Below are 26,673 nucleotides of genomic sequence, written 5' to 3'. Positions count from 1 at the left end.
GGAATAATCAACAGTGTTATAGGGGGGTCGACTGTATTTAGTTACCGGGGCCGGCTGTATATTTTTGCTGCTGATATTTTTCAAAATTTGCTACGAAAAATACAATTTATTTATTTATTTTAAGTTAATTTACAATTAAAAATTTTCAAACTATTTTTTTAAAAATATAATTAGCCTATTTTGCGAAATGCCAGAGATCTTTGCTGGTGCATAGAGCCGGTTTTGTTAGTAATACGAGTCTTCACTAAGATACTAAGGAAAAATAATTACAGTGATTTTTGTTTTATTCTATAATGTTTTTGTAAAAGAAATTATATTAATTAAGCATAATATGATCCATTTTTATTCCAAGAGCAAATAGTTGCCCATTGAATATTATAATTTTATAAGTATTTTACAATATTCAATGGGTAGAACGTCTTAGATTAGATAAACGCAATAAAATTATTTATATTAATAGATGGATTTTATCATCACTGGACTGTAAAGTGAATCTTGTTGAGAAATAAATTCGAAACATTTCCTAACAATTTAAATTTTTGTCACAAAATCTGCTACATTATTTAATGCCGCCATATTAACGATACAGTTACTTGTTCTTATTTACAAGGGGCAATGCTCCTAACAGATCTCGGAAGCATAAAATTGAGCAATTTACTACAATGTTAGCGGCATTGCCTTATATACTACACAGCGACAGTTTATAATCCAAAAAAATTAAAAAAAAAAAAACAAAAATGTTTACGGACGACGATAAAATATTGTGTAAATCAAAACTTAATTATTTTTAATCGTCCAGAAACGAATCTCTTACGATTAGAATAGTTTCGATCAGTAAATAAGTCGATGATCGCGATTGGTCGACGTACTCCTTGCTGGAGTTGTCACGATGTACAACGTCACCGTTTGCGTCATCCGTCCTGGTTGGCGTCTCCGGAGGCTATGGAAGAATCGTGGGTTTTTTTTTCGCTTGTAGTCGAGGAAAAATAATATGTGAAGAACGTATTCTGTTCGGTACACATTTTCAGTATGTGGTAAGAAGTACGTAGAGAAGATTGTACTATGATTTCTTAACTTAATAGAGTAGAGACTCGTAAATGGAATGGGAGTCGATTACAAGATCGCTGATGTCAAGGTTAGTCAAGATAGTTTTCATCAAACATGTGGATTTTTGATTTTTGTCAAAAGTTCCGATTTAATATATACGACTATAAACGTTAAAATAACCATACATTCAAAGTTAGTACAGTCAGGAACATTGAGTAACTCTTAGATTACTCATTTCCATAGTCATTTTTAAAGGAATTCATTTTCATGACTAAATATAGCTGTGTAAAAGACAAGTTGTGTGAGTAGAAGTGTTAATCGTGGATTTCCACCAATAATAATACAGTATGTTGCAAATCCATGTGGAAAGTACATCTATGTTATATATTATAATGAAATGGAGCTACATCTGTATCTTAAAATTTCATATGATGGTGAAATTTTCAATGAATGTTTTAGTTTACAGTAGTAGTTCACAATAATTGTTAAGTTACACAAACTATACTAAAAACGTGCTCCAGACTCAAAAAAATTTATCATCTAGTAACCAAACTAACTATTGTTTTATCATCTATATATAAGTAATTACTTAGTTTGATTTTAACAATTTCCCATTGAGCAGATAAATCATTGTATTATCTAAATCATATCAATGTACTGTATATGTATATACAGTACATTGATATTATTCAGAGGCTTATGCTAGTTAAAGACAGCTTTCGGTGTATCAGTTTTGTGTTTAATTTCAATCTCTCTTAATTTCAGTTTAAAACATTGATATGAAACAAATAGTTGAGACATGAACATTCTTTAAAATTAATTTTTTGGAGATTAATTTATCATTTTGTTTATGATGAATAGTCTTGTTTGCAATGTGACTATAATTAATCATTTTTTTTTAGTAGTGTAATATAAGTGTCAATATTTTAGTTTAATATTGGTCTCCAAAATCATAATCATGATTTTGACAGGAATTTAATAGATTTTCTCAGTGAAGCTACATAATATATTTTTCCAATACTTTTTTAATTTTCTTAGTTGGTGCTTTAAGAACATCAAAGATTTAATTGATTGACATGTTAACAACTGTATGGAGATTGACAAAATTTTCAATGTGATTTTTCATTTGTTAATTAAGAAAAGAAATTAGATTTGTGTGTGTCTATGTTTCAAGAAATGACATTTCTTGAAATGATTAATTTTAGAGTAACTTTATATAAAAAAAATATTTGAACTAAAAAGCTAAAAAACTTTTTAGCTTGGTCTTATATTTTTATGTTACGAAATTTATTTATTTTTAAAAAAATAAAGTTTATAACATAAAAATATCAAAATGCTTTTTTTTTATTCTTATTGCTATTATTATAGCTTTTATTTGAAATTATATATGGTATAATTTCAAATATACATATAAGTTTCTCAAATCATGTGTTTATATAATCATTTCTTAAATACCCAAATGAAGAACTAATTTTCTATAAAATAACAATATATATTTCCTTTTTGAATGCTAGATTTACTGTAACAAATGCATATATTTCATAAATAGTTAATAACATGTTTAAAAAAGGATTTTTGTACTTACAATTATAACAGAAAAACTATCAAAAACCAAATGTCAATGTTTTTATAACAAATTATACTTCATGACAAAGCTGCTTTCAATATAAGCCATATATTGTTAGATTTTTTTTATTTATACTTTTTGTTGTTTGATTGAAGTTCTCGTGAAGTTCTTTCCCAAACTCCATCTCGTTGGGTTGGTTTCTGTGTGTATCACAATTCAATATAGTGATCCAGGTTCGGAAAGCACACCTCCACACTCAAATTAATAATATTTACAGTTTATTTACAGATTCTATATGCAGAATGTACAAGTTCGAAAACACAGTATATAGCCTACAGCAGGGGTCGCCAAACTTTTTTAACCGTCGACCCCCAATCACTTTCCAAAGCCTCACATTGACCCCCACCGTAAAGTTTTATTATAAGTGTATATGTATGAGCGAAAAAATAAAAAAAAAAGTTGTGGGTTGTGGTCTCTGTCTAAGCAAAAAAAAAAAGTTTGTGGCCCCTTAGCCGCATCGACCCCCTAACCGACCCCTTCGCCGCATCGACCCCCTAATTGACCCCCTAGCCGCATCGACTCCCCAATGATGTTGCATCGACCCCGGGGGGGGTCGATATCGACCACTTTGGCGACCCCTGGCCTACAGGATAACAAAGCGTAGTGACTCATCTATATATATAACCCATTCAACTGTCCGTCTGTCCCGTAACCGTTTGATAACGGACACTAGAGGCGCCCCTATCGTGTGTCATATTTAAAACATTCAAATTAAATTAACAATTTTAATTATTATTTAAATGAACAATATAAATTATTATTATTCANTATTAAACTTTGGAGAAGCCTCAGTCAGCTTGTGGAGTTGAGTCAACTGCATGGTCAGTCCAGTCTCCGCACTAACCCATCCCTGAGATGTTTACCAGAGGAGAACACACTCTCTACGCTCAGTGGGCTTCCCAAGTGCCTGAGACTACCGTATACCAGTCTCTTGCCCTTCTCTCCTCCCTCTCCCGTTCGCCCTGCAATTTAAGGGTTTTTTGGATGGGGACTTCTGACCAATCACAACCCTTTCTTGCCTGAACAGCTTACAGTTGGGTCTGCCATCATCTGACGAGAGTGGAGCTTACATAAATGTCCGCCACTTGTTTACATTCAGTAGTTTACCATATGGCAAATGGTCTATCGTCTGACCACAGGTGGGTCCAATTGACAAATTTGGCACTTCCTTTGTTTTCCCTCTGTTTACAAGTCAACACCTTACAAGTGGTATATTGCCTGACTGCAAGTGGGTCCAATTGACAAGGTCTCTTCTTTTGTTCCCTCTCTGCTAAAAGGCCAATACTTTACAATTGAATTACTAAACAGTTATTGATAGATGTAAGTGATGCTGTCATCCCATCTATCCAATTTAATAATTAAATACAATCTAATTATTAATTTGGAATATCTAGAAAAAATATTTAAAATAGGATTCAAACAATACAATTCATTCATACTAGTCATATTTTACTAATTATGATATCGGGATTAATGTTCTAATCTTTGCTTCCTACCATCTTTCACTATCCTTTGGATTTGCATTGCTTCAATAAACTGAAAACTGAATTAACTTTCTACAGTGCTGCTCAGGCTGACTAATCATTCTATTTTAATAATCAACTTATATTAAAGTTAAAAAGACTAACATGCTTATTGTCTGGTTAAAATGTTAACTATAAGCTTAACATGTTTAATCTATGCTTCATCATTCTTTTGTGATAATTATACTCTGAGACCAATTCAATAGTGTTTTTACTTTTATGATATTTTTTTTTAGTTTCCTTGAAAAACATTAAACAGGGTTTGACTATATATTCCATTTTCTTCGTGAGATTTTGGCATTCCACCAGATTCTGTTCAATTTCTCAAACTGTCTTTTCTGGTTTCTTCCTGTTCTATTGCTCAAGTATTGTTCCTATCTTGACTTAATTTCATTCTTGTATTGGTCAAATACTAAAGTTCTACATTTCCATTTATATACTATTCTATACTTCTCTCATATAAATAGTTTTTCCCCATATTCATATAGATAATTCAGAAACTCACTGAAGTGCATTTGAAAGAGATTATGCAAAAGTTAATGAAAGATAGTTAATTAACAGCATAGGCAAAGTCCCTTTGTGGATAATTGACTATTGTAGATTTGATATTTTCACCACAATACATACTTAAAATAACTAAAGAATGTTTTTTGGTGTAACTTTAAAAACAGTTAATAGCAAGGTTGAGGCCAAAGTTTTAAATGCAAAAACGTGTACTTTGGACATTCATTGCTGCTTTCCTGTAAGCCTAGAATGTCTGTTTGGAATGTAAAGCATGATTTAACTGACTATCAAGTAGAGATACAAGTAGTACAAGTAAAAATAATGGTGATAACTAGGTATAGTTATAAACATTGTGCATAAGTGTGCATATTGTAATCAGTTACTGTGGGCACATTCCAGAATAAATACAGCAATGGTGTTTAGATTGTATTGAACTTAACAATTAAGTAAAATATTAAACATTGGTTTATTTTTATTAACAAAGATTCATGGAAATGCAGATAATAAATCACCTTCAAAGAAACCAAAAATCATACTGAGGAAGTATTGTAATCTTTGTACAGAATTATTTTACTTATTATTAATTCTCTTTAAACTGTTGTCTTTTTAATGGTGTAATAAGTCTAGCTATAAAATGCTATTATTAAGCACCACAATAGAAATGCATAAAATATCACTCTGGGCCATTTTTTTCTTTATAACAAAATAGCACAGATATGATGTCCATTTAATATAATCTTGTCTGTATTGTTAAAATTTTTTCCCCCTCTTAATTTTTAGCCATGTTGCAATTTTGCAACATGTGGCCGGAATGATTTTTCTCATTATGTTATGCCATTTTGTCTGCTAATCATAAGGTTTTGAATTCAAAAAGAATTTCTACCATAATCAGGGTTGCATAAATGAATCAATACAAATTGAAGAGAAATAAAATCATCACTAAAATAATATACCTACTGTTATTTTTACTGTTTATGGCCACTAAGAGCAAATCAAAATTGTTTCTTGAATATTTGTTTTTGCATTGCATATTTTCAAGATATTGTACTTATTTACGTTCAATGTGCAAGAAAAATAGAAAAGACAAATTTCACTTATATTTCATATTTTATAGGGGGAAAAATTAAATTTCTATTAGTATTTTATCATTAAAAAAAAAGTTACTGGGCTAAGTGAAATTTCCAATCCCACAGGCTATACTCTATTTCCGTTACATTTATATGGCCAGCATGTTGCTCCAAAGTTACATGGCACAGATTTCAATGTATAGTGTGTTGCAGAAATGCAACATGCAGCTTTAGTAAATTGCTGGGTGTGTTACTTATTTGCAACACATGGCACTTAATGTGTTCAGTCCTTTAGTTAGCTCCATAGTATTACCAGACTACTGGTATATTCAACAATGCCATTCTGGAAAATGATTTCTTGAATAGTTCATTTGGGATATGTATTATATTATATTGGGATAGTATTTTTCTAGGCTTTTGATGCTTAAGTGGTACCTTACACATAGGAGATTAACTTTGTTACTATACCATGTAAACTGCTGTTCACTCTCCAGAAGCCAGTCTTTCCCATATGAACATTGCAGCTTTAAACAGTTTCTGTGACTGTATCAAAGAAGTCATTTCTCCATTAATATCAAGTTTATCTTTATAATTTATATAAACATTGAATTTTTAAAATAGGAAGCCAGTTTGAAGACTCAATTTTTTAAAGAGCTACATTGAGCATGCACGTATCTTCAAGATGGACAATTTTTGAATTTTCAGAAGATGTATTCTTTTACAAACATTCCAAAGCATAGAAACCTGATGATAACTGTTAGATGGAAAAAATGTTCGTTTATGAGAGGTTTAATGCTGGTTATAGGTAATTGCTTATTTATTTTTTGCATTAAATATTAAGAATTTCATGTGAACTTGGAAAAACTAGAAAATATTTCCTATGGACAAACTTTAAAAGTGTCGTCCTCCTTTTTGAGTCCCTTTGTGCATTAGTAGGAAATAACAATTTTACAGTGGAGTCAACCTTTATTTGGAGGCTTCTCTCCATCTCAGCATGCAAAATGTTATGTTTTATTAAATGTATAATTAAGAATTTCCTATACCACAATATACCTATTGAACATTTTTGTATTTAAATAAGATATATTAACACTATATTAACAAATAGCATGAAACCATAAATTATTGAAACAACTTTAAAACATTTTTGGAAGAATTTTTTTTTCTTCTTTTCTCACTGAAAGTAAAATTTTAAGTTTTTCTTTTAAAACAGCAGAGCTATGTGTTATCATGATATAAGTAAGATCAGTGTTATTATCCTTGCAGCTTAAAGCCATGTGTGCAAAGTAATTCAACATACTGTGTAATCAAAATTAAGTTTGAATAATACCTAACAACATGGTGTTACATAAAATTTGGGTTTGATCAGCTGAGTACCAGGCCTGGACTTGGATTACAATGGGTGTAATTTTCATGACTTAACAGAAAAGCAAAAGAAAAAAAGAATAAAAAATGACACACATGTAAGCAAAAATCAATGATTATATATTATAATTTGACTTAATATTTATTAATAACTATGAACAAGAAGTTAGTATTAAATATATTTCAAGTATTCAAACACCAAACCCAAACAATTATAAAAAAAAAAAGATTTTTCCCAACTTGGGACTTAAAATTAACTTAATCTAGTCTCCACCAGGACAACTAAATCTAATTCAATAAAAAAATATATACATTATCTCTTATAAGTTAAGTGCCTAACCATCACCAATAAAAAAAAAAGTCTGCCAGAAAATTCTCTGTCCAAACAGTAGATTGTCTCTGGTACTTGTCAAGTTTGCTTTTGGGAGCAACAACTCCCTGTTGAATTGATATGTCTCTTTTATCTGGTTTATTGTGATGTTACAAAGGGTGTATTTACTTCTGAGCTAATTTTACTCAGCCTGTATACTTTCATCAGAGTACCATGCTCATTGGCATTTACTTTAGAGTTATGTGATGTCATATTTAGCAAAATTAGTAAGCTTGGAGTGCTAGCTAGTTTGTTGTGGAGCTTTGTGCTAATTCAATATGGCTGCTCCCATGAAAAAAGTACTTTCTGTACAAAGTAATGAAAATGGAATTATTTTTGGAAAAATAAACAGCAGAAAGTATTTTTATTGGTAAATTTCAATTATTTGTTGTATGAAATGTTTACAATGATCTTTTTTTATTGTAAGGTTCATCACTTTAGATGACTTTTTTCATAAACAGATATGAAAAAAATTAAGTTTGACTCATTGTTTATGATTAAACAAAAAGAAAAACCAAGAGGAATTTGAAGTAGAAGGTCCTTGAAGGGAATATGATTAAGAAAAAATTACAAGGATAAACAAAAAAATAAAAAAAAAAACTTGCTTGGGAATTACGATGCAGTGGTGCAAAATACATTTCAGTAAATATGAAGAAAACTGTGAAGGGCCAAGTATTAGTTCTAGTGTGCAATACAGAATGGTGCAGAAAAGGCAGAGGGCAGTCTGTTAAGTTTAGTGAGGAATGTAGGTGGGCAATATTCAAAGTATTCTACCAATTGCAGCTTCAAAAGGAATTTATTGCATGGCATATTAAGCAGATGCTGAAGAAAGCATGCACAATAGGTAAAGCAGAATCATGTCATCAAAATACAAACTTCTTTTTCCTTCCATTGGAAGGAAATGCAGTCAAATTGTGTCATAAATTATTCATGAATACATTAAGTATCAGTGAGAAAGCAATCTGAACAGTATTTGAAAAACTTGAAATAAATTGCCACCAGTATGATCCAAAGATCATCATGGTGGTAGATGTGCTGCAGCTGCATTGAGGGATCACGCTAAACAAAAGCTGATTGAAGATCATATTTATTAATCACTTCCAAAGGGTGGAGTCACATTACTGCCGAAAAGATAGTATACTATTTTATTTAAAGTCAAGTCACTGTGAAGATATTCCCAAGCACTATGTTTTTAGAAGTGATGATCCCAACATTGAAAAACAGTGTTTCATATCATACCATACAGTTTTTAAATCCATGAATTTTTCATTTCACAGGTCCAAAAAGAACCAGTGCAGTTTATGCAAAGCATATCTCCAGGCATCTAAAGAAACAAAGCTACAAATCCAAGACATTTATGGCAGGTATATTGCTTCCAAAAATGCTATGTGTGAGATCAAAAACTTTTGCAAGCTTGCTTTATTTATTGTTTTGATCTTCAATAGGTCATCTATTTTCCTGTATCAAACAACAGTGGTATGTTACAAAAGGTTTATTGTTTATAATTTAACTTTTTATGACAGCCTCTTGGGATTGTTATTGCTTTACTTGGAATGAGTGCTAAAGTGGTTGAGGTGCTTCTGAAGTATCAACAGCACTGTTTAGAACGTTTCTGAAATACAATGAAAGGAAGGTCCATACTGCCATATTTGCTGATGGTTGTGGGGGATAAAATCAGAATTCCATCATGGCAAGAGCAAACATTGTTTTGCAGTTGAAACACTTCAATGAAGCAAGTCTTCATTTCTTTACCATTAATCACAGACATTGTAAAGAACACTTCACTTACAGTGCAATCCATACTCAATTAAAAAGGCTGGTGAATTGTTTGTACCTTCTCAGCTTATACCAGTCTTTCATCTTGTAAGAAAGGCAAAGTCTTATATAGTGCACTCTTTAGGTTATAATTTTTTAGACTTTAAAAAAATTTAGCAAGAACCTCAGTGCATTCTATCTGAATCAATGATGAGGGAAATGCTTTTAAATGGAAATGGACACATATTGTTGAATTCAATGTAATGAAGAATGAGTTAGGTAAAATATTTTTTAAAACAAGCCACATTGATCACAACTACCGATCATTGACTTTAAAACAGCAAAATGCACTACTAATGACAAAACAACTTAAATAAGAAATCTCGTCCATTGTCATTGGAAAAGTATGACCTAATCACTCTTTGCTCTGAACCAACACCAGTGATAAATTTGCTTGAACATGTTCAGTTTTATAAATCTTTGCCTCATTCGGTAGAGTAAAAGAAAAAAAAAGGGGAAAATGTTGTTACATACACTTTAGTTTCTTCTCTTGTCAAAAAGGTTTCGTTCATTTTTATTTTTATTCTAGAAATATTATATCATTGCACTTTAAGTGATACACCAGTAAACAGATGGAAACTAAAAGATGCTAAGCAGTGAGGTAGGCTGACTTATATCAATGAGTTTAAACGAAATTTTTGAATTGCATTTTTGTTTTTCCAAAGTATTTTTTTAATTCACTTTTGTACCTCACATATTTTATTCTTAAATAGTTTATCCTTATTAGTCAATTTACTCTTATTTTTATGTTTGTCATTAAAAATTTTTCAGTATAATAATGTCTTTCTTCATTTTGTTTTTATTGTGCACAGAACCTTTTATTTTAATAGCAATCAGTTTATTTAGTTACTTTGAACCAAATTTTAATATTAAATTGTAGTTATGCCTTAATTCTAAAAGGTGTATCTTGTTAAATCAGAAGAGCTTTTTACTATTAGCAAAACATAAAAGCTTGTCTCAATTATTTTGGAGCCTTATTTTATGGAAGCCAGTGATAAATTTGTGTGTGTTATAGTATTTACCAAGTATTGTAAACAAAAACTTGAAAAAAGCAGTGCTTTATACTCAATAGTTTCTTATTTATGAAGAAAATATGAGTCCTTTTTCTTTAAATCACTCTCCTGAAAAGGTGTGAGAAATGCCCTTATGTATTTTTAACAATATTAGCAAGATGATTATTATTTATAATCATTATCTTGCTAAACTTTTTTTTAAAAATTAATAATTGCAAATTTTTTTAAGAGTCAAGTTAATTATATTTAAAATTTTTAATTGTAAATTTCATCAGAAAAACATAACAATTTTGTAATTTTAAAAACTACAAATTTGTATAACTTTAAAATTAAGAATAAGACTACACAAGGAGCTGAAGAATGATAACACTGATCATGTTCATTGAAATTTTCACATGCAGAAGAAAGATGGAAAATAGCAATCACCTGTGATACTTTTGTATATTTTAGCATATGATTGCAGCCTCATTAAAATGTTGAAGAGAAAATTAACTGATGATGATGTGGATAAGACATCAAAAAATGACCAAAAGATTTTAATTATTCATGGGAAAAATAATATTGTAAAAATGTTAGTGGCATTTTCTCCATCTTTGTAAGTTATATTATTGCTCATTGATATTTTTGTTGCATTTCTGCATATTGTAAAAAATTCATTAGTAGAGGGAAAGTATGTATTCTATGATTGAGCAAAGCCTAAATTACATTATATAAGTTTACTAGCTACTTGAACCCTCTCATAAATTTGCACAAGTTGGCAATCATACAGCAAGTAACAATTACATATGGCTAGTGAATTCAGATACAGTTGAACCTGTCTATCTCAAGACACATTTATCTTAAAATTTATTTTCTCCCTTGAATTTTCTGTCTAAATTCACTATATTTTCCATGTTTAATCTCAAATGATTTTCTCCCAAAACCTCTATAGCTCAGATTACAGAAGTATCAATTAAAAATTCAAACTTTGACTACATTTTGATAGCATAAATTGTAGTACACATTTACTTGAAAATCAGCTAGATAATCTGAGGAATTTCCTTCATTATCTGTTTGCTTTTTTTCCCTTTGCCTCTGCAATGATGTTTCCAAAGAGTCTATTTCCAATGTTTTGATTTTCATCCCCACTCAACTATGAAATTGTATGAAATTACATTTATTCTAATGCCTTACTGTAAACGTTTGAAAATGTTTGTCTATTCCTTCAACTTTCTTGTATTTTAGTATACTAAACTTCATGCAGTAAAGTATATCTAAACCATTGTCTGTAAATAACTTGATAACGAGGTTATAGTTTCATATACAAGTAGGTAAATGCTGTCAATATTGATTCAAACTGTAGAAGACTTTGAAGTAAAACATTTGTTTCTTGCTTAGTTTTTGCATCAAACTTGTCAGAATCTTGTATCATTGATAAGCATATGAATAGACTTACAAAAGTACCGACAGTGGCATCATCAAAGTGTCAAAATATAGTTGTTGCTACATGGAATATCCTGACCATCTTGTCCACTAATTAATCATTTCATTTTCCTTGTCCAAGATGTTTTTGAACAAGAACTTCTGTGCATGTAGCCATTTCTGTGTATTACGATCACACAAAAGTTGCTAAATTCTGGAGCATATTAGAAAAAACTGTAGGCATACAACATTTTGTTGTTTCAGTTATCACCAAATTCAAGATATGGGCATATTATCATATATGAACAAGTTAATTTGCCACATCAGTAATTTTATTTTGTAAACAATTATACTAACCATCAAGATCTATATACATAGGTTGGGACACGTGTGACCTACTTCTGGAGCTGCCATTTTGGGGCTTTGAGTCACATGTTTTAAACATACTTGTAAGAGCAGTCAGTTTTATGACATTAAATAAAACTAGTGACTTTCAGTCTAAAAATATAATAATAATAATAATTTTGGATGATTATGCAACCCCAATTTTACATAACTGTTTCTTTTAAACTATTTGATTAAAATCATCCATATCATTTGCTGTCATGATTGAAATTAATTAAATACGTGGTAAAACTAATGCAATTACATATATAGGCTCTTCCTAAAGTGGTGCAATAATAAAGAATATACAATGAAGTTATCCAAAATTTTATTTTGAAGCATTTACCAATACAGTTACAATATTAATGCATTAAAAAAAAATAAATAGTGGACTAATGCTTATTAATTAAACATTTTTGGCTTTACAAAGGCTTAAGTATTATATTTTTCAAATTACATAAAATTTGTCAAAAAGCATAATATTAAACACAGCGTTATTTTTAGCAGAGCTTATGAGGCATGACTTCTTTCTCTATATACACCCAAGATACAAATATAATAAAACAAATTACACTATTTTTGGAGGTCAGCAGAAATAAGCACGCGCTTTTGCTTCTTGCTTTTGTGTCAGTTTTTACATCTAAAATTTAAGAAAAAATTTATATATACTGTATATAATATTAAACTTTGAAATCTTATAATTAAAGTTGAACATATATAAGATAACAGCAACATTATTTAATGTTTTCTGAGAAGCTTAAGAATATATGTAATGAAAACGATAAAGAAATCACAAAAGTATAGTCAGTTTTCCACTCAAACATCAGAATTCAGATTCATAATATAAAAGACATTACTCCATGTTTCACATTACAAAATAAAAGTGGGTCTAAAATTGTTTTAAATGTAAATAAAATATTTACCTAGTCGTATTTGCCTGTTTTCTGACTGAAGCTGTTTATTTAATTTATCTGAAGTATTATCATCACTTTCTTCAATTGTTTCTTCTGTCATGGAAGACTACTAAACTATATAAAAAAAAACATTATAAGTCAAAACATATTATTTGTTTGTGCTATATAACATTCCTTGCAAAAACAGACAGCATGGCACACACAAGATTTTCAATAATAGCCAATTTACAAAAACTGAGAAAACTTAAATAAAAAATTAATCTTTATTTCAGATGAAAAAAGAACTAGTTCAGCAATGAAATAATCTTACCATTGGTTTTTCTTTCTTCAGGAAGTTTTCTTTTCCTAATAGGCTTCCTTTTGCTCATAATAGATTTAGGAGGATTGGGCACATTAAAAATTGTGGGGATAGCATTCCATTTTAGCCACTTCCTTCCGTCAGTTCTTCTCAGTTCAAATTGAGATTCTTCGAAATGAAGCTGAACAACAAATAATTTAATGTAAGCTCACGTATACATTTCAAAGACAGTACCTATAGAAAAATACATGATATACACTAACCTCACACAGTTTAGAATTTTCAGTTGGCTGCCACTTATCCTGTCTGCAGTTCTGCACCCATTTTGATTTCCTCTGCTTATCTGCAGGAAATCTGAATAATCAAACATCTGTAGATAGATTTACTCTTACAATTTGGTGCCACACAATAACCCATTCTTTAATGTTCTGAGTACTTATATACATAATATTGTTGATTCACACAGAAACCATATATGGAATGAACTCTATTGATAAGCCCCAAAATGGCCGCTGTCGCAATCAATCACGGGATCATGTCCTGACCTATCTATATAGACCTTGCTGACCATGGTAGCTTGCATCACATCTATACTATCAGATAAACATTGTTTGAGATCAATATTAAGCTACTGTAATGTTTCAGTCAATAAATCAAAAAGTCCCTGTCCTGTACCATCATTATTTGGCCCAATTGAAAGCAGTCACTCACAGATAACATTTTTGAGGACATATTGAATAATGATACAAGAAAAACATCCTGAAGTTATTATTCTCTTCAAGCTGATTCAACACAAGGTAATTCATCCATTATTCTGTTTTGTATCATATTATTCAAAATTTGGATTAACATGTTAATAGTTGTCAGGTATGTAATAAGTCCACCACAGCCTTTACTTTGAGCCTTTCTTTATAATTCTTAATTGTTTGGCTTTGTGTAGACTTGTTTGTTCTGCAGAAATGTGAACTGCAAAATGGGGTCATATTTTGCTATCAACTACACTGACTCGTGGCAATTTTTTTTAGCTATTTTCATTATACCGGGAGTAGGCTAATTCGTTTATGAGACTTTGAAAAAGAAGTGCTTGTTTGATAAATCTCTTTAATATAAAGGATTATAGATATCATATTTAAATGGCATAGGGCCACAGTATATAAAAAATATTAATTAAAAAACACAAAACACTAGCATGAGACAAAGAGCTGATGAAGAACACAAACTGAGGCCTATGCAATTAAAGCATTCGCTGAGTTTTACCCATGCTTTGCATGGGTAAACTCAGTGTAATTTTAATTTGACGGAGCACGCGTGTGCCGACAGGTTAAATTAAAGGGTAGAGTTGAAATTCTTGAAAGAGTGGCCTCGGGTAGGTCGGTTCAGTGTAAGTCATATGCAGAAATTTTAATTTTTCTGGTTGAGTTTTACCCATGCAAAGCATGGGTAAAACTCAACCAGAAAAATAATCAATAAAGGAAGATGGTCAAAAGGGGAGAATGAAAAGTTGAAGCAATTAGTAGAAATACATGGATCCTCAGATTGGATAACAATATCTGGTTATTTTGCAGATAGAACCAAAGTGCAGTGTCAACAGAGATGGCAAAAAGTCGTCAATCCCAATTTGGTCAAAGGACCATGGACTAAAGAGGAAGATGAAATGGTTATGGATTTAGTAAAAAAATGTGGTCCAAAAAAAATGGACTAATAGCTAAGCATTTAAAAGGAAGAATAGGAAAACAGTGCCGGGAAAGATGGCATAATCATCTAAATCCTTCAATCAAAAAAACTGTTTGGACACAAGAAGAGGAGTCTATAATCTGTCAAGCTCATAAACAATGGGAAAATCAGTGGGCTAAATTTCAAAATTATTGATAATGCAATTAAAAATCACTGGAATTCAACTTTAAAAAAGAGGTTAGAAAATGAAGTGGAGGAGTATACAAAAAGAAGAAAAAGTTCTCAGTGCCCATCTATTATTACTTCTGAAAGTAATAAAATGGATTTCTTAAAACAGGATGAACAATTAAAACGAGAAACACAATCAATAAAGTCAGACTGTAGATATAAAAACAATGACCTTTATCATTTGACATCACTTTCAATTTCAACATCTATAGATTATTGGCAACAAAATTCATTTGTAGAAAATCATCATGGTGCCTTAAATGTTGAGACTGATTCTGTTGATCTGAATTTTATGCTTTCACCATTCAAAGATATAAAATCTGATGATGATATTGCTAGGTCTAATTTGGAAACCCTTGCTTTTGTTAGTAGCTTAAATAATTTTTCTTCTAATCCTGTAACTCCTGTTAATGAAACAAAATTCACAAGCATTCAGAAAAAGCAACCAATTGAATATGATTTAATTCATCATCATCAGAATTTATATANTTATAGGAGTTTTTTTTTTTTTACCTTTTTTTACGGATACAGTCACAATTTTTTCGCAGTTTTATAGGAATCATAATTATAGGGGGGGGTCGACTGTACTAGTATTCTCTTTTTTTTTTTACATTGTAACCCATCATTTATATCTATGTTACTACTAACTCATCATTGTAAATACGCAACCCTAATTCTATGTTTCAATCATTGCTTTGTAATCCTAATGTATACTGTTTAACTAATCAATAAATGTGATGTAGGCGCAATGGTGCCCCTCCATGCCTTCCCTTCACACTTTCCTATCTCCCTTTATCCCTCTCTTCATACTTCAACCCTAACCTTACTCCTTCCTTCATTTCAAAAGGGCAAAGTCCGTAACTGAAATACGGACAGCTCTCTCACCTCCTTCACTTGATATCTTGATGTTTTACATCTACTCCCATCTCACCTTCAACTAAATCTGGTCCTTTACATGATTTTAATCCTGTAACATCAGATTCATTAGGAAGCATGTTTCTAACGCCTAAGTACAGGAAGTATGTTTTTGAAGGTGTCCCTTGAACACCAACACCATTCAAAGATGCATTAGCTGAAATGGAATTAAAAGTTGGACCATTGAAACATGTGCCTCAGACACCTACAACTCATTTTGATGATATCGATGAAATTATCGAACAAGATAGCAATCAAAGTATAGAAAAAAATTCATATAATCCTGATATAGCATCTGTCAATTATTCTACTGATTACTGCAATGTATCCAGTATTGAGAATGGATTTATATCAACAGATGAACACAGATCAAATAAAGAGGCAAAAAGAAGAAAATGCCATGCTGTACAACGAATTCAATTTGATGAGGATAAATTGGTAGTACAAAAGACAAAAAAAATCTTGTCAAGGAAAATGGGAAAATATAATATGTGGTAAGACTCAAGATCAAATGGAACTAACTTCAAAAGCATGGAAATTAGTAAATTCTACACAAATTATTGGAGAATATGGTTTCAATAAAATTTGACACCAAACAGCACTAAGCAGTTTACTTGAATGAAGAAACTGCAATGTTTATTTTCTGAGGAAGAAACTAACTTACTCACTGGAATAAACAATTAACAGGATGTTACAGAATAAGGTTTTAACACGTAAAATGCTATTTTAAAATTGTTTTATTGTTACTAGTTTATTGTTGTGAAAACGTTTTAATAATTAGTCTATTTTTAGTCAAGTTGAACTAAATGTACTTGTGATTTTACAAATTGTGATATATAACCACGTTTTTTAATCAAAAATTTACTTGGAGAAATTTCCATACGCACATAATTAACACGTGTATTTCTCTTTTGTTTATTTTTATTATTATTTTTAAAAAATAAATTAACGTAGCATGGAATTGTTATATATATATATATTTGTTAATGAATTTAAACAATAGTATTTCTGTTTCAAGTTTTTTAATATATTTTACAAAGTACAATGTTTTTTAGAAGTGTTACTAAATTTTATATATTTGTTATTTAACATTTTATTAACTTTGCTTTTTCCCACATTTATAACTAGTCAATTTGTTATTTTTTCCCTTTTTTTTTTTATTGTTTTTTAAGCACTAAAATTTGATAAGGTCAAATTATTTTGTATATGTTTATTGAAATAAAACAAACTTTTTAAGATTTAATGGGTTGTGTTTGTGGGTTAGGCAGAAGCTGACATTTGAAAAATAGGCACCACACCCTTGGATACTGGTGGCAAAAATAGCACTGGCCCAAGCATGGTTACTGCAATGCCCTCGACAGTTGTGAGGAACCAACCTAGTCTTGGTGTTTCTATGGCAATGCATCTACGGACCAAAAAGGCTGGAAAACCATACCACCTGATGAAACGGAGAATGTAAATGAACGAGCTTATCTGTATTTGCTAGACCATCAAGACTTGAAACAAGCATGACAGCATGCAGACAACAACTACATTGTAGATTCACACAATATTGTCACCTCATTGTAACCTGACAAAGGGTTATTGATCAAAAAAGAACATTTATACACAACAATCTTATCCCACAAACAACACCTGAACTTATCAAACAACAGGTTGCTGATTAAATACATCAACAGACAAACATTTAACATTAATGAAGTTTAATCTGCCAGGATAATCTAGCAACAAGCACTGATAATAGCACATATACAACAACTACCACTAATGATAAAAAGATGCATGGAAGTGTCTATAGAATCTTTGATTGAATTGTGAATTCTAAGGTTGTAGCATGCCAATTGTTGAGCATAGTACATTTCAATGTGTGTCAATTGTGGTATATATATTTGCTACTGCGAGTCAAATGATATTCAATATAACATATTAATCTGAGGTTTTTGCACTTCTTGTGTCATTAGACATATCTTTTGTGGTTACTTCAGCACTGTAGTGATTTAATTCCAGCTTTGTTTTTGCTGACATATTACCAGCTTTTATTTGTACATCAAGGTGGTCACAAGTTGAGCCAAGTGTCCATGCGAGGTCTTTGAAAAAGGTAGATTGAACTTGGTCAGGCTCTTTGATTGGTAGCATCCATTTTTCTGTCCAAAATCTTTTCTCCAGTCAACTGAATCCTTCTCGCAGTAACCCCAATGTATTACACAAAGTGTTAAGGCAAACTCTTACTTCACTTCTGCCAGAAGAAGCAAATGATAACTGAAAGAGAATAGTCATAGTTTCCATATTGTCTCCTTTTTATCATCTGGGGATGAACAAGTCTTTGAAGATAACTCTGCTATTTATTGTAGTCAGCCAGTTCATAAAATTGTTGGAAGAGTTCCTGACAGTAATCCAACCTTATGTTTCTGCAAGCAAAGGAACACATCCACAAGTTGTATACCCACGCATAAATGCTATGACTCATACTGTGTGTCCATACCCTTGTAAATCTCAAGTCTACGCTTATATTTTTGAAGTATTAAGTCTTTTACTTACCTTGTTGGTGGATACTTTCTCAGATTAACTTTGTTATATGGGAGAAATGTATTCTAAGCCACTGTTTTTTTCTAATGTTGTTCTTCCACTTTTCTGCACATTTCCTTTTAGGTATTTCATACTTCAAGGAATTCATTTCAATTTTAGAATAAAATCATAAAAACTCACTGTGTTACAAATTATTTGGAACAACAAAATGATGTAAATATAAGCTGTAACATTTTACACACCAAAAGTCCTGTGGCTTGCACTTTGGCCCTTAAAATGTTATGGCTTGCACATAAATTCAACTTCAAAATATAGCCACTTAGAGCATCACTATCGCCACAATATATTTTTGTGGAAGCAAACAGTGTGTTTAAAATTCATTTCTTCAATAAAATGTATTTCAAGAAAAATGGCATTTACAAAGTTATAAATGGGAAGCATGCTGTGCAATGCCATGTGTGTGAAGCATTATCTATATATAAAATATTAACAGCAATAAACAATAACAAGCATATGAAACAATACAAATAAACAAAACAACAGTAAATAAATAATCAAATTGTTTATACATATTAGTGACTTTCAGAAAGTCCAGTAGCTTATCAAGATTTTGCCTCTGGCCCAAAACCTCTGTCAGACTTTCATTTCCAAAATGCTGTCTACGACTCCTCTCAAAAGCAGAGCAATTGCACAGTATGTGTTTTACACTTAGAGTACAGTTGCAATAGTGGCATACTGGCAGGTCATCACCCTTCAAAAGTTATTGATGAGTCAGCCAAGTATGTCAAATCCTCAGACTGGTAAGAGTTACTTCAGACCTCCTTTCATAAACCTCATTGTTTGTCCAATTTTTTATAAAAGGTTTGATCTTGTGTAGTTTATTGTAGACTTGTGAATTCCACACATTTTGCCATCTCTGCTAGTCGTTTTTTAACGACTAGCTGAAAGTCACCTCCTTCAATAGGCATTAAATGCTGTAAAGGGCTTGCTGACTTTGCAGCTGCATCAGCTTGTTCCATCTTATACCTACATGGCCTGGGACCCAAGAAAATTTGAGAGAGAAATTATTTGCAGAAAGATGGCAAATCAGTTTACAAATTTTAATCAATATAGAGAGAGAACTAGGTTCAGATGAGATTAAAGTCTGAAGTGCACTAACTGAGTCAGTGTAAATCATGCAGCAATGATGACCTTTTCTACTTACATACTTTAAGGCTAAGTGGATAGCCTTGCAGCTCTGCAGTGAAGATAGAAGAATTTGGTGATATTTGTTCTGCCACGATTTATCCTGGCAGACAAAGGCTGAGCCAACATAGTTATCTGATTTAGATTCATCAGTGTAAATAGGAATTAAATTCCTGTGGCTATGTTGGATTTCTGCAAAGTGACGTCTATAAAAGTAGACCTTAGCTTAAAGCACGTTCCTAAGGAATTCACAGTCTGGAGTGAATTCCTTAGGAACATGCTTTAAGCTAAGGTCTACTTTTATCACATTAGTTGACTGAGGTAATATACTATCAACCTCGGGCTGTGAAGTGTTGCTTGAGTCCAATTCAATTGTGCTGCTTTCATTCTCCATTCTTATGTCAAATGTAGGGACACTAAATGAACAGGCTGAAAATAATCTTGAGTATTTGATACTATAGAATAAACAAAAGGTTTAGTCTGAGATTTCAGTTTAACGTAATAGAAGAGAGAACTGTTCTCTTCTAAGTGATAGTGGAGGCTCATAAGCATCCACATACAGACTTTGGACAAGAAGTTCGAAAAGCACCAGTGCACAAATGCAACGATTGATGGTGGATTGGATCCAGCATCTGAAAAGTAGATTCTTGCATGGAGCCATACACAATGCATCCATAATCCAGCTTAGAGCAGACAAGGGCTCTATAAATCCTGAGCATAGATCATTGCTGCTCATCCTGGGGAGCAGACAATAGTACCTTTAAAAGGTTTAAAGATTAGACATCTACTCTTCAAATTGCACAGGTGGTAAGAAGGTCAAATTTTTGTCAAACAGAACACCCAGAAACTTAGTTTCATTGACGATTGGAATTTTAACCCCATTTAGGTAAATTTCATGATCAGAATGCAAACCATGCCTTCGGCAAAAGTGGATGCACAAGGCTTTCTCCATGTTAAAAGGTAAAACCTTTGATCTTGGACCAACTGTATATGTGATTTAAGGAGGTTTGCAGTTGTTTCTTGATGAAGCTCATGTTACTAGACTGACAGGAGATCTTAGTCATCCACATACAGAAAATGTTTTACACTGGGAGGGAGACAGTTAGCTATGCTTTTAATTTTAATTAGGAACAGTGTCACACTCAAAATAGAACCTTGAAGAACACATTGTGTAAAAGACTTAAATAAAGTGGTGCCCATCCTAACTTGGAATCTTAGATTGTGTAGGAAGTTTTTTATAAAAATTGGCAAATTACCCTGCAGTCCAGAGTGGTACAGATTACAGAGTTACATTTTGCCAGCAGCAATCATAGGTCTTCTCTATATTAAGGAACACAGACACTAAGTGCTTCACTTATAGATGTTTCAAGGTTTACTAAATTGTCCATGGTACTTCTGTTCCTATAAAATCCCCTCTGATGTGGTGAAAAATGGGATGTTTCTCCTTGAATGGTAAACAGACAAGAGATTAAAAATCTGCCCTTAGTAATCATGCTGTAATGGATTTTATCTGGATCTACAGCAGTATTCCCTGAGCAACAGAGCTGTATGTAGTTCAATCCTGGTGAATGGCACATTGTTTTTCCATTTGGGCTTTATAAGCTTGAAAATTTCTTTAACACATTATATTGCTGGATGTTGTAGAGAAGGTTTTACCTAACAAATCAGCAATACCTTGTATATCACTTATTATTGTGCCATTATTTTCCAGCATGGACAAAGACAAAAGGTGTATTTTCTATTAATTTTATGGATTTTATCCCAGACTACTTTTGAGCTGGTGGAAGATGTTATACTAGATACATACTTCCTCCAAGTATCCCTTTGGCTTTGCCTCCTTATTCTTCTGGCATTCTGGCTTTTTGAAATGCAATTAAATTGCTAGCAGTGGGGGTCTTCTGAACATCCCCCACGCTTTGTTGTTTGTATGCTGCCTCACAGTTCTGGTTTTAACATTGTTTCAGATGTTTTCTCCATTGTACTGACAGCTGCCTGGATAATATTGGAAGTGACAGCTTCAACTGCATCATTGATATAAGGAATGTTAACCAAATCATCTGAGATGTTGGCCAACAAAGAAAATTTGGCCCAGTGAGCTTTTTCATAGCTTTGTTGACCTGTGTATTTTAAAAATATTGGGAAGTGGTCACTGGAAAGTGGATTAGACCCAACCTTTCAGGAAAATGCTGAGAACAAATTAGGGGTTCTTAATGACAAATCAATTGTGGTGAATGTTCTTGTTGGGGTATGAAGGTATGTCACTTCTTCAGTATTGAATAGATACATCGTACAGTTGCTGATTACCTATGAATCTTTCAATGGCTCTGCCTCGACGATCTCCCTCAACTGTCCCACATAGGATTGTGGCCATCAAAATCTCCAAGAGGAAAGGAGTAGGCAGCTGATCAGCCAAAGCATCCAATTCATCCTGGTTGACTCAGACATCTGGTGGCAGGTATATAGAACAAACCGTGATAGTCACTCCAAATGAAATTAACTGCCACTGCTTGTAAGTCTGTTCTTATTTGTCTCAGCAAGGATGGGATGTGATTTGAAATCAGTATACACACACCTTCATTGGCATGGCTGTGACTATCATCATCAAGGTGGAGATCAAATCCTTTTAAAGATACTGTTTCTCCAGGTTTCAAATGTGTTTCCTAGAGTGCCATACAGAGGGATGGGATAGATGATGTTAGGTGTTTAATGTCAGAGTTGTTGTTGTGGAAACCAGGACAGTTCCATTGAATTATTTTATAATACATTGTGTTTGAGGCAGCATTCTTTGTGAAAGCATCCCTCTTTTAATTTCACAGGTGGTTTTTCTTTTGGAGGTGAGGTTGGTTTAGTCTCTTTGTCAGAGAACTCACTCATAGACTGAGCTTCTGATTTTTTTTTGAAGATTTAGAGATCACTTTTTGTTTGTTAAGTGGGTTCTTATTTGCCTTTTTAGAATCCACATTTATTATTATTATTATTGCCCCTGTTTTAGTTAGGTGTTTTTGTCTTTGTACTCTCCTTTACTGCTTCCAGCTAAACAAACAGCAGAAAATATTTAGTATGGTGAATGAGAGATTCATTTGGAAAAACATAAATATCTGAACTCCACATGTCTCTGTGTATTTTAAAACAGCAACAAATGTCTTCTGTTTCATTGGTGCACTTGAAGTGACCATATGATGAGCCTCTGGGTAATGTAAATTGTTAGCAGTTTTCACCCATTGAATCTCTTTCTTGTTGCCATGCAGGGCATTTCTGGGAGTAGGCAGGATGGGCATCTTTGCAATTCACACAGCACCTTTACAGTCAGTACTCTCATGACCTTTAGTTCCACACTGTGCACATGTACTTTTTCCTTGACAGAAAGCTTGTGAATGTTCAAACTGTTTAAATGTTTAAAGCAGCACAGTGGGTACATGGACAAACTGGACAGTGTAGCTTGCTACAAAAGAAGTTGACAATGTCAAAATAAGGTGTTTTGTAGGTTTCAGCCTGCCATCTCAATGAATTGAAATGCATCAAACAGCAGTGACACCTTGATCTGAAAGGCCAGTCTCAATATCTGAATCATCTTTGGGCATCAGATTTTTATCATGTGATGAGTTTAAGCTACTGTGTGGTGTGACACTAATTTCAATGTCTCCTAAAGTCTTCATTGCAAAAAGTCTTGCTAATTGCTGAGGTGATGTAGTCTCCAGCAGTAGGTCCCGATCTCAATTTTTGTACTTTTTTTGGATGCCAAATAGTTGACTCAAATAGCTTTTGAATCAGAAAAGGGGAGCTTTTGGATGGTGGTTTTTCTGCAGTAGCATGCACTATCAAGTAGGCTGGCTGACTGGAAGTGCTGCTGTTGTTTGTAGGCGATTGTTCTGTACACAGACATGTCGTGATTTTTGAGTCCTTGATTACTAGGAAGTTATTCAGCTCCCAGAGTGACCTCACCCACGTTGGGGTACAACGAGGGGATGCCGTCTCATGGGAGATTCCCATAGACTGTCACACCAGGGTTTCCCAGGAGCTATTCCCTAACAATGCAGTCAAGAAGAGCACATCTTGTCTGACATGATAAAACTGTCAAGCAGACGTGTCCACCTGGTCTGCATCAATCAGTTGACTCCAGGCCAAGGTCAAGAATGACTCAGCGACCAGCCGATTGACTCAAATGGAGCCCGATTTGAGCCTCCTGTTTATACAGAGCAAGGGCCTAAGAAGTGTGTTGGGAACAGTTTGTCGTCCTTCAACTATCAGGATCTCTCCTTCCTGTCATATGAGTCACACATATAGGGTGGGCTTTCAGATCCCAGAGATGGTATAGGAAAAATACTAAATCATCTCTGGGAGGTCCCCTCACCGTGGACAGGAACTGACATCGAGAGGCAACTGAGTATAAATCTATGCCCAACATAGTAGTAGTAATATGTCAAATTTTAAACATATGTAGAAATTTTCCAAAGGAGAAGTTATTAGTCTCAGCAGTGGTTATTCTTTTGAAAATTTTTGCATACATTTTATAAAGTCTGCAATTGCAATTTAGTTGTCTAAATTGTTGTGTGTATATATCATACATTTTATTTGCTTATAGTAATAATATTGAACCTTCTAATATTTTTAATATACTAAAAGGCCATTAACATTTTTAACACACTGTCTAATGTTTAAGGAGGGTCCACTTACCATCAGGCAAGCTAACACACTGGTCAGTCTGCCACCAATTTCTAATGAAATAATTCAAAGAAAACTCGAAAAACTTTTAGTTTTTTTATAATAAGAAAATTTGTACAATTAAATATAGAATGTAAGAGGGCATTGAGGTTTATTTGCAGACTATAAAACACTTGATGAAAACTAAAAGCTATATTAAAAAAAATTCATATATAAAATTCATAGTGCATTTTGAAATTTGATTTTATAGAATTAAATAAAATTTTATTTTTGTTATAAAAATTTCAATACTAAAAGTTTTTCTTTAATTTCAGTGTATTTCCACGAAGAATATCCACATAAGTGCCATGCTCAGTAGTACTCATCAACGTGGTATTAAACGAAAATTGGATCATAATGAAGGATCTGAAATTACCAAAGATACTGATATACAACAGAGGCTGTGTTTTTTTCACATCAGTAAATGTAAACTTGATCAGTTTCGTAAAGGACCAGATCCCCGTTTACTCCCATCAGTTTTACTTTACAACACAGTGCGTATTTTAGGAAAAGAACTGGAGGAAGATGGTTATAAAATCTCCTATGAATGCAATCAATTTCCATCCAGTAACCATACAGTGTCAGAACTGAACATTAATCATCCTAACATGCCTCAGATTTCATTCAATTCCTCCATGAGCACTCATCCTGTTTCATTAAATGACACAGATAATTTGAAATGTGATGCTATTTCTCCCATTAATAATGATGAAAGTTGTGATATCAATAGTGAATATAGCAAGAATCTTCATGATTTACAAATATCTGGAAGAATAACACCTTTTGTGAGAACAAATGATAAAATGGATACTGGTGCCTTATGTTTGGATGAAAATGATAGGTTAACAAGTCTTAATTGGAGTTCAGTTCTCAATTTTTCTACGTTAGAAAATAATGTGGCTAATGTAAATGGATTTTCAAACAATGTGGATAATGAAAATCCTAGTGCAAATGTAATTACTCAAAATCAAGTACCTGCAGATTATAGTCCATCCTTGCACACGTTGATGCCTCCTGCTACAGTTTCACAAACTGTAAGCAACAATGTTCTGCCTTCGATAATGCTCAATTTTTCAACATCAAGCACAACCATGAGTGCTAGTCCATCTGTTTCACTTAGTCCACTTACAGGATCTTCATATGCAAGTAGTTCTTCTAGCTGCGACGAAATGCTAGGAGATGTGGATGAAATATTCGGAGATGTAAATGTAACATTATATGATTATGATGTGTCACCACACAATATGAGAATGGCCCCTATGACTGCCGAAGAACTGATTAGGTCACTTAGTAATGAATACGAAAATGCCTCTTTTCCTTCTAGCAATATATATAATAGGCAAGATGATCGTGATCATATCACATTTGTTCAATCTTAAAAATCTTATTTACAAGCTTAATTTCTTTTAAATATCTTATTCTTCAATTATTTATAAATATTTAAAAAAGTACAAAGTTTTTAAAAACAAAAAAGTAAGTGATGATACCTTTCTTTTTTTTTATTCAAACTTTAGAAGCAACTGTAAATAGGTTGTTGCTTTTATTTATGAGAGCCTCTGGGTAATGTAAATTGTTAGCAGTTTTCACCCATTGAATCTCTTTCTTGTTGCCATGCAGGGCATTTCTGGGAGTAGGCAGGATGGGCATCTTTGCAATTCACNATATTTTTCATTATTATTATTATTGTAAAGTCACATAAAATTAATTAATTAACATTTTAAAAATGCTCTGACAATCAATGTTAACTACTCATGAGAATTTATAAAGCATTTACATTAAAAAATCTTATAAAATACATAATTTAAATTTTTTGAAAATTTCTTTATTTGTGAATATATAAGATGTAACAAAACTAAAAATATTTTAGGGATAAATTCTAGGGTCATGTTTTAAAATCCTCTATAAACATTTTTCAAATTCCACATTTTTTGGGAGACCAAATTTTGAAAATAATCAGTTGTGCATCTGTAAAGGACATGTTGAAAGACTATTTACATTTATTATAGCAGCAGCATACTTGGGCAACATTTACTTGTCTCCATCTGTTGACAGAAGCATTAAAAATGTGTGTAAAAATTACTTTAAAAAAATTGACAACTGTAGGATTGACACTTTG

General features: G+C 32.3%; 1 protein-coding gene across 3 annotated transcripts; it reads left to right on the top strand.

Moving 5' to 3' along the window:
- Positions 1-930: 930 nt before the first annotated feature.
- Positions 931-26,107, top strand: LOC111620111. 3 transcript variants are annotated; one of them, XM_023361965.1, is made up of 2 exons: positions 931-1,135; positions 24,833-26,107. In XM_023361965.1, exons 1-2 carry the CDS (start codon positions 1,103-1,105, stop codon positions 25,934-25,936), a joined length of 1,137 nt encoding a protein of 378 aa, XP_023217733.1. In that variant the 5' UTR covers positions 931-1,102; the 3' UTR covers positions 25,937-26,107. The 3 variants fall into 3 exon arrangements, with proteins under 3 accessions (XP_023217733.1, XP_023217735.1, XP_023217734.1); XM_023361967.1 differs by lacking the exon at positions 931-1,135 and adding an exon at positions 3,974-6,573; XM_023361966.1 differs by lacking the exon at positions 931-1,135 and adding an exon at positions 6,594-7,231.
- The last annotated feature ends 566 nt before the right edge of the window (positions 26,108-26,673 follow it).

The sequence above is a fragment of the Centruroides sculpturatus genome, unplaced genomic scaffold (genome assembly GCF_000671375.1).
Source record: "Centruroides sculpturatus isolate CEXI.00-Female unplaced genomic scaffold, Cexi_2.0 scaffold131, whole genome shotgun sequence".
NCBI lineage: Eukaryota > Metazoa > Arthropoda > Arachnida > Scorpiones > Buthidae > Centruroides > Centruroides sculpturatus.
Note: the sequence above shows the minus strand (reverse complement) of the source record. Positions and strands in the feature narration are given on the sequence as shown.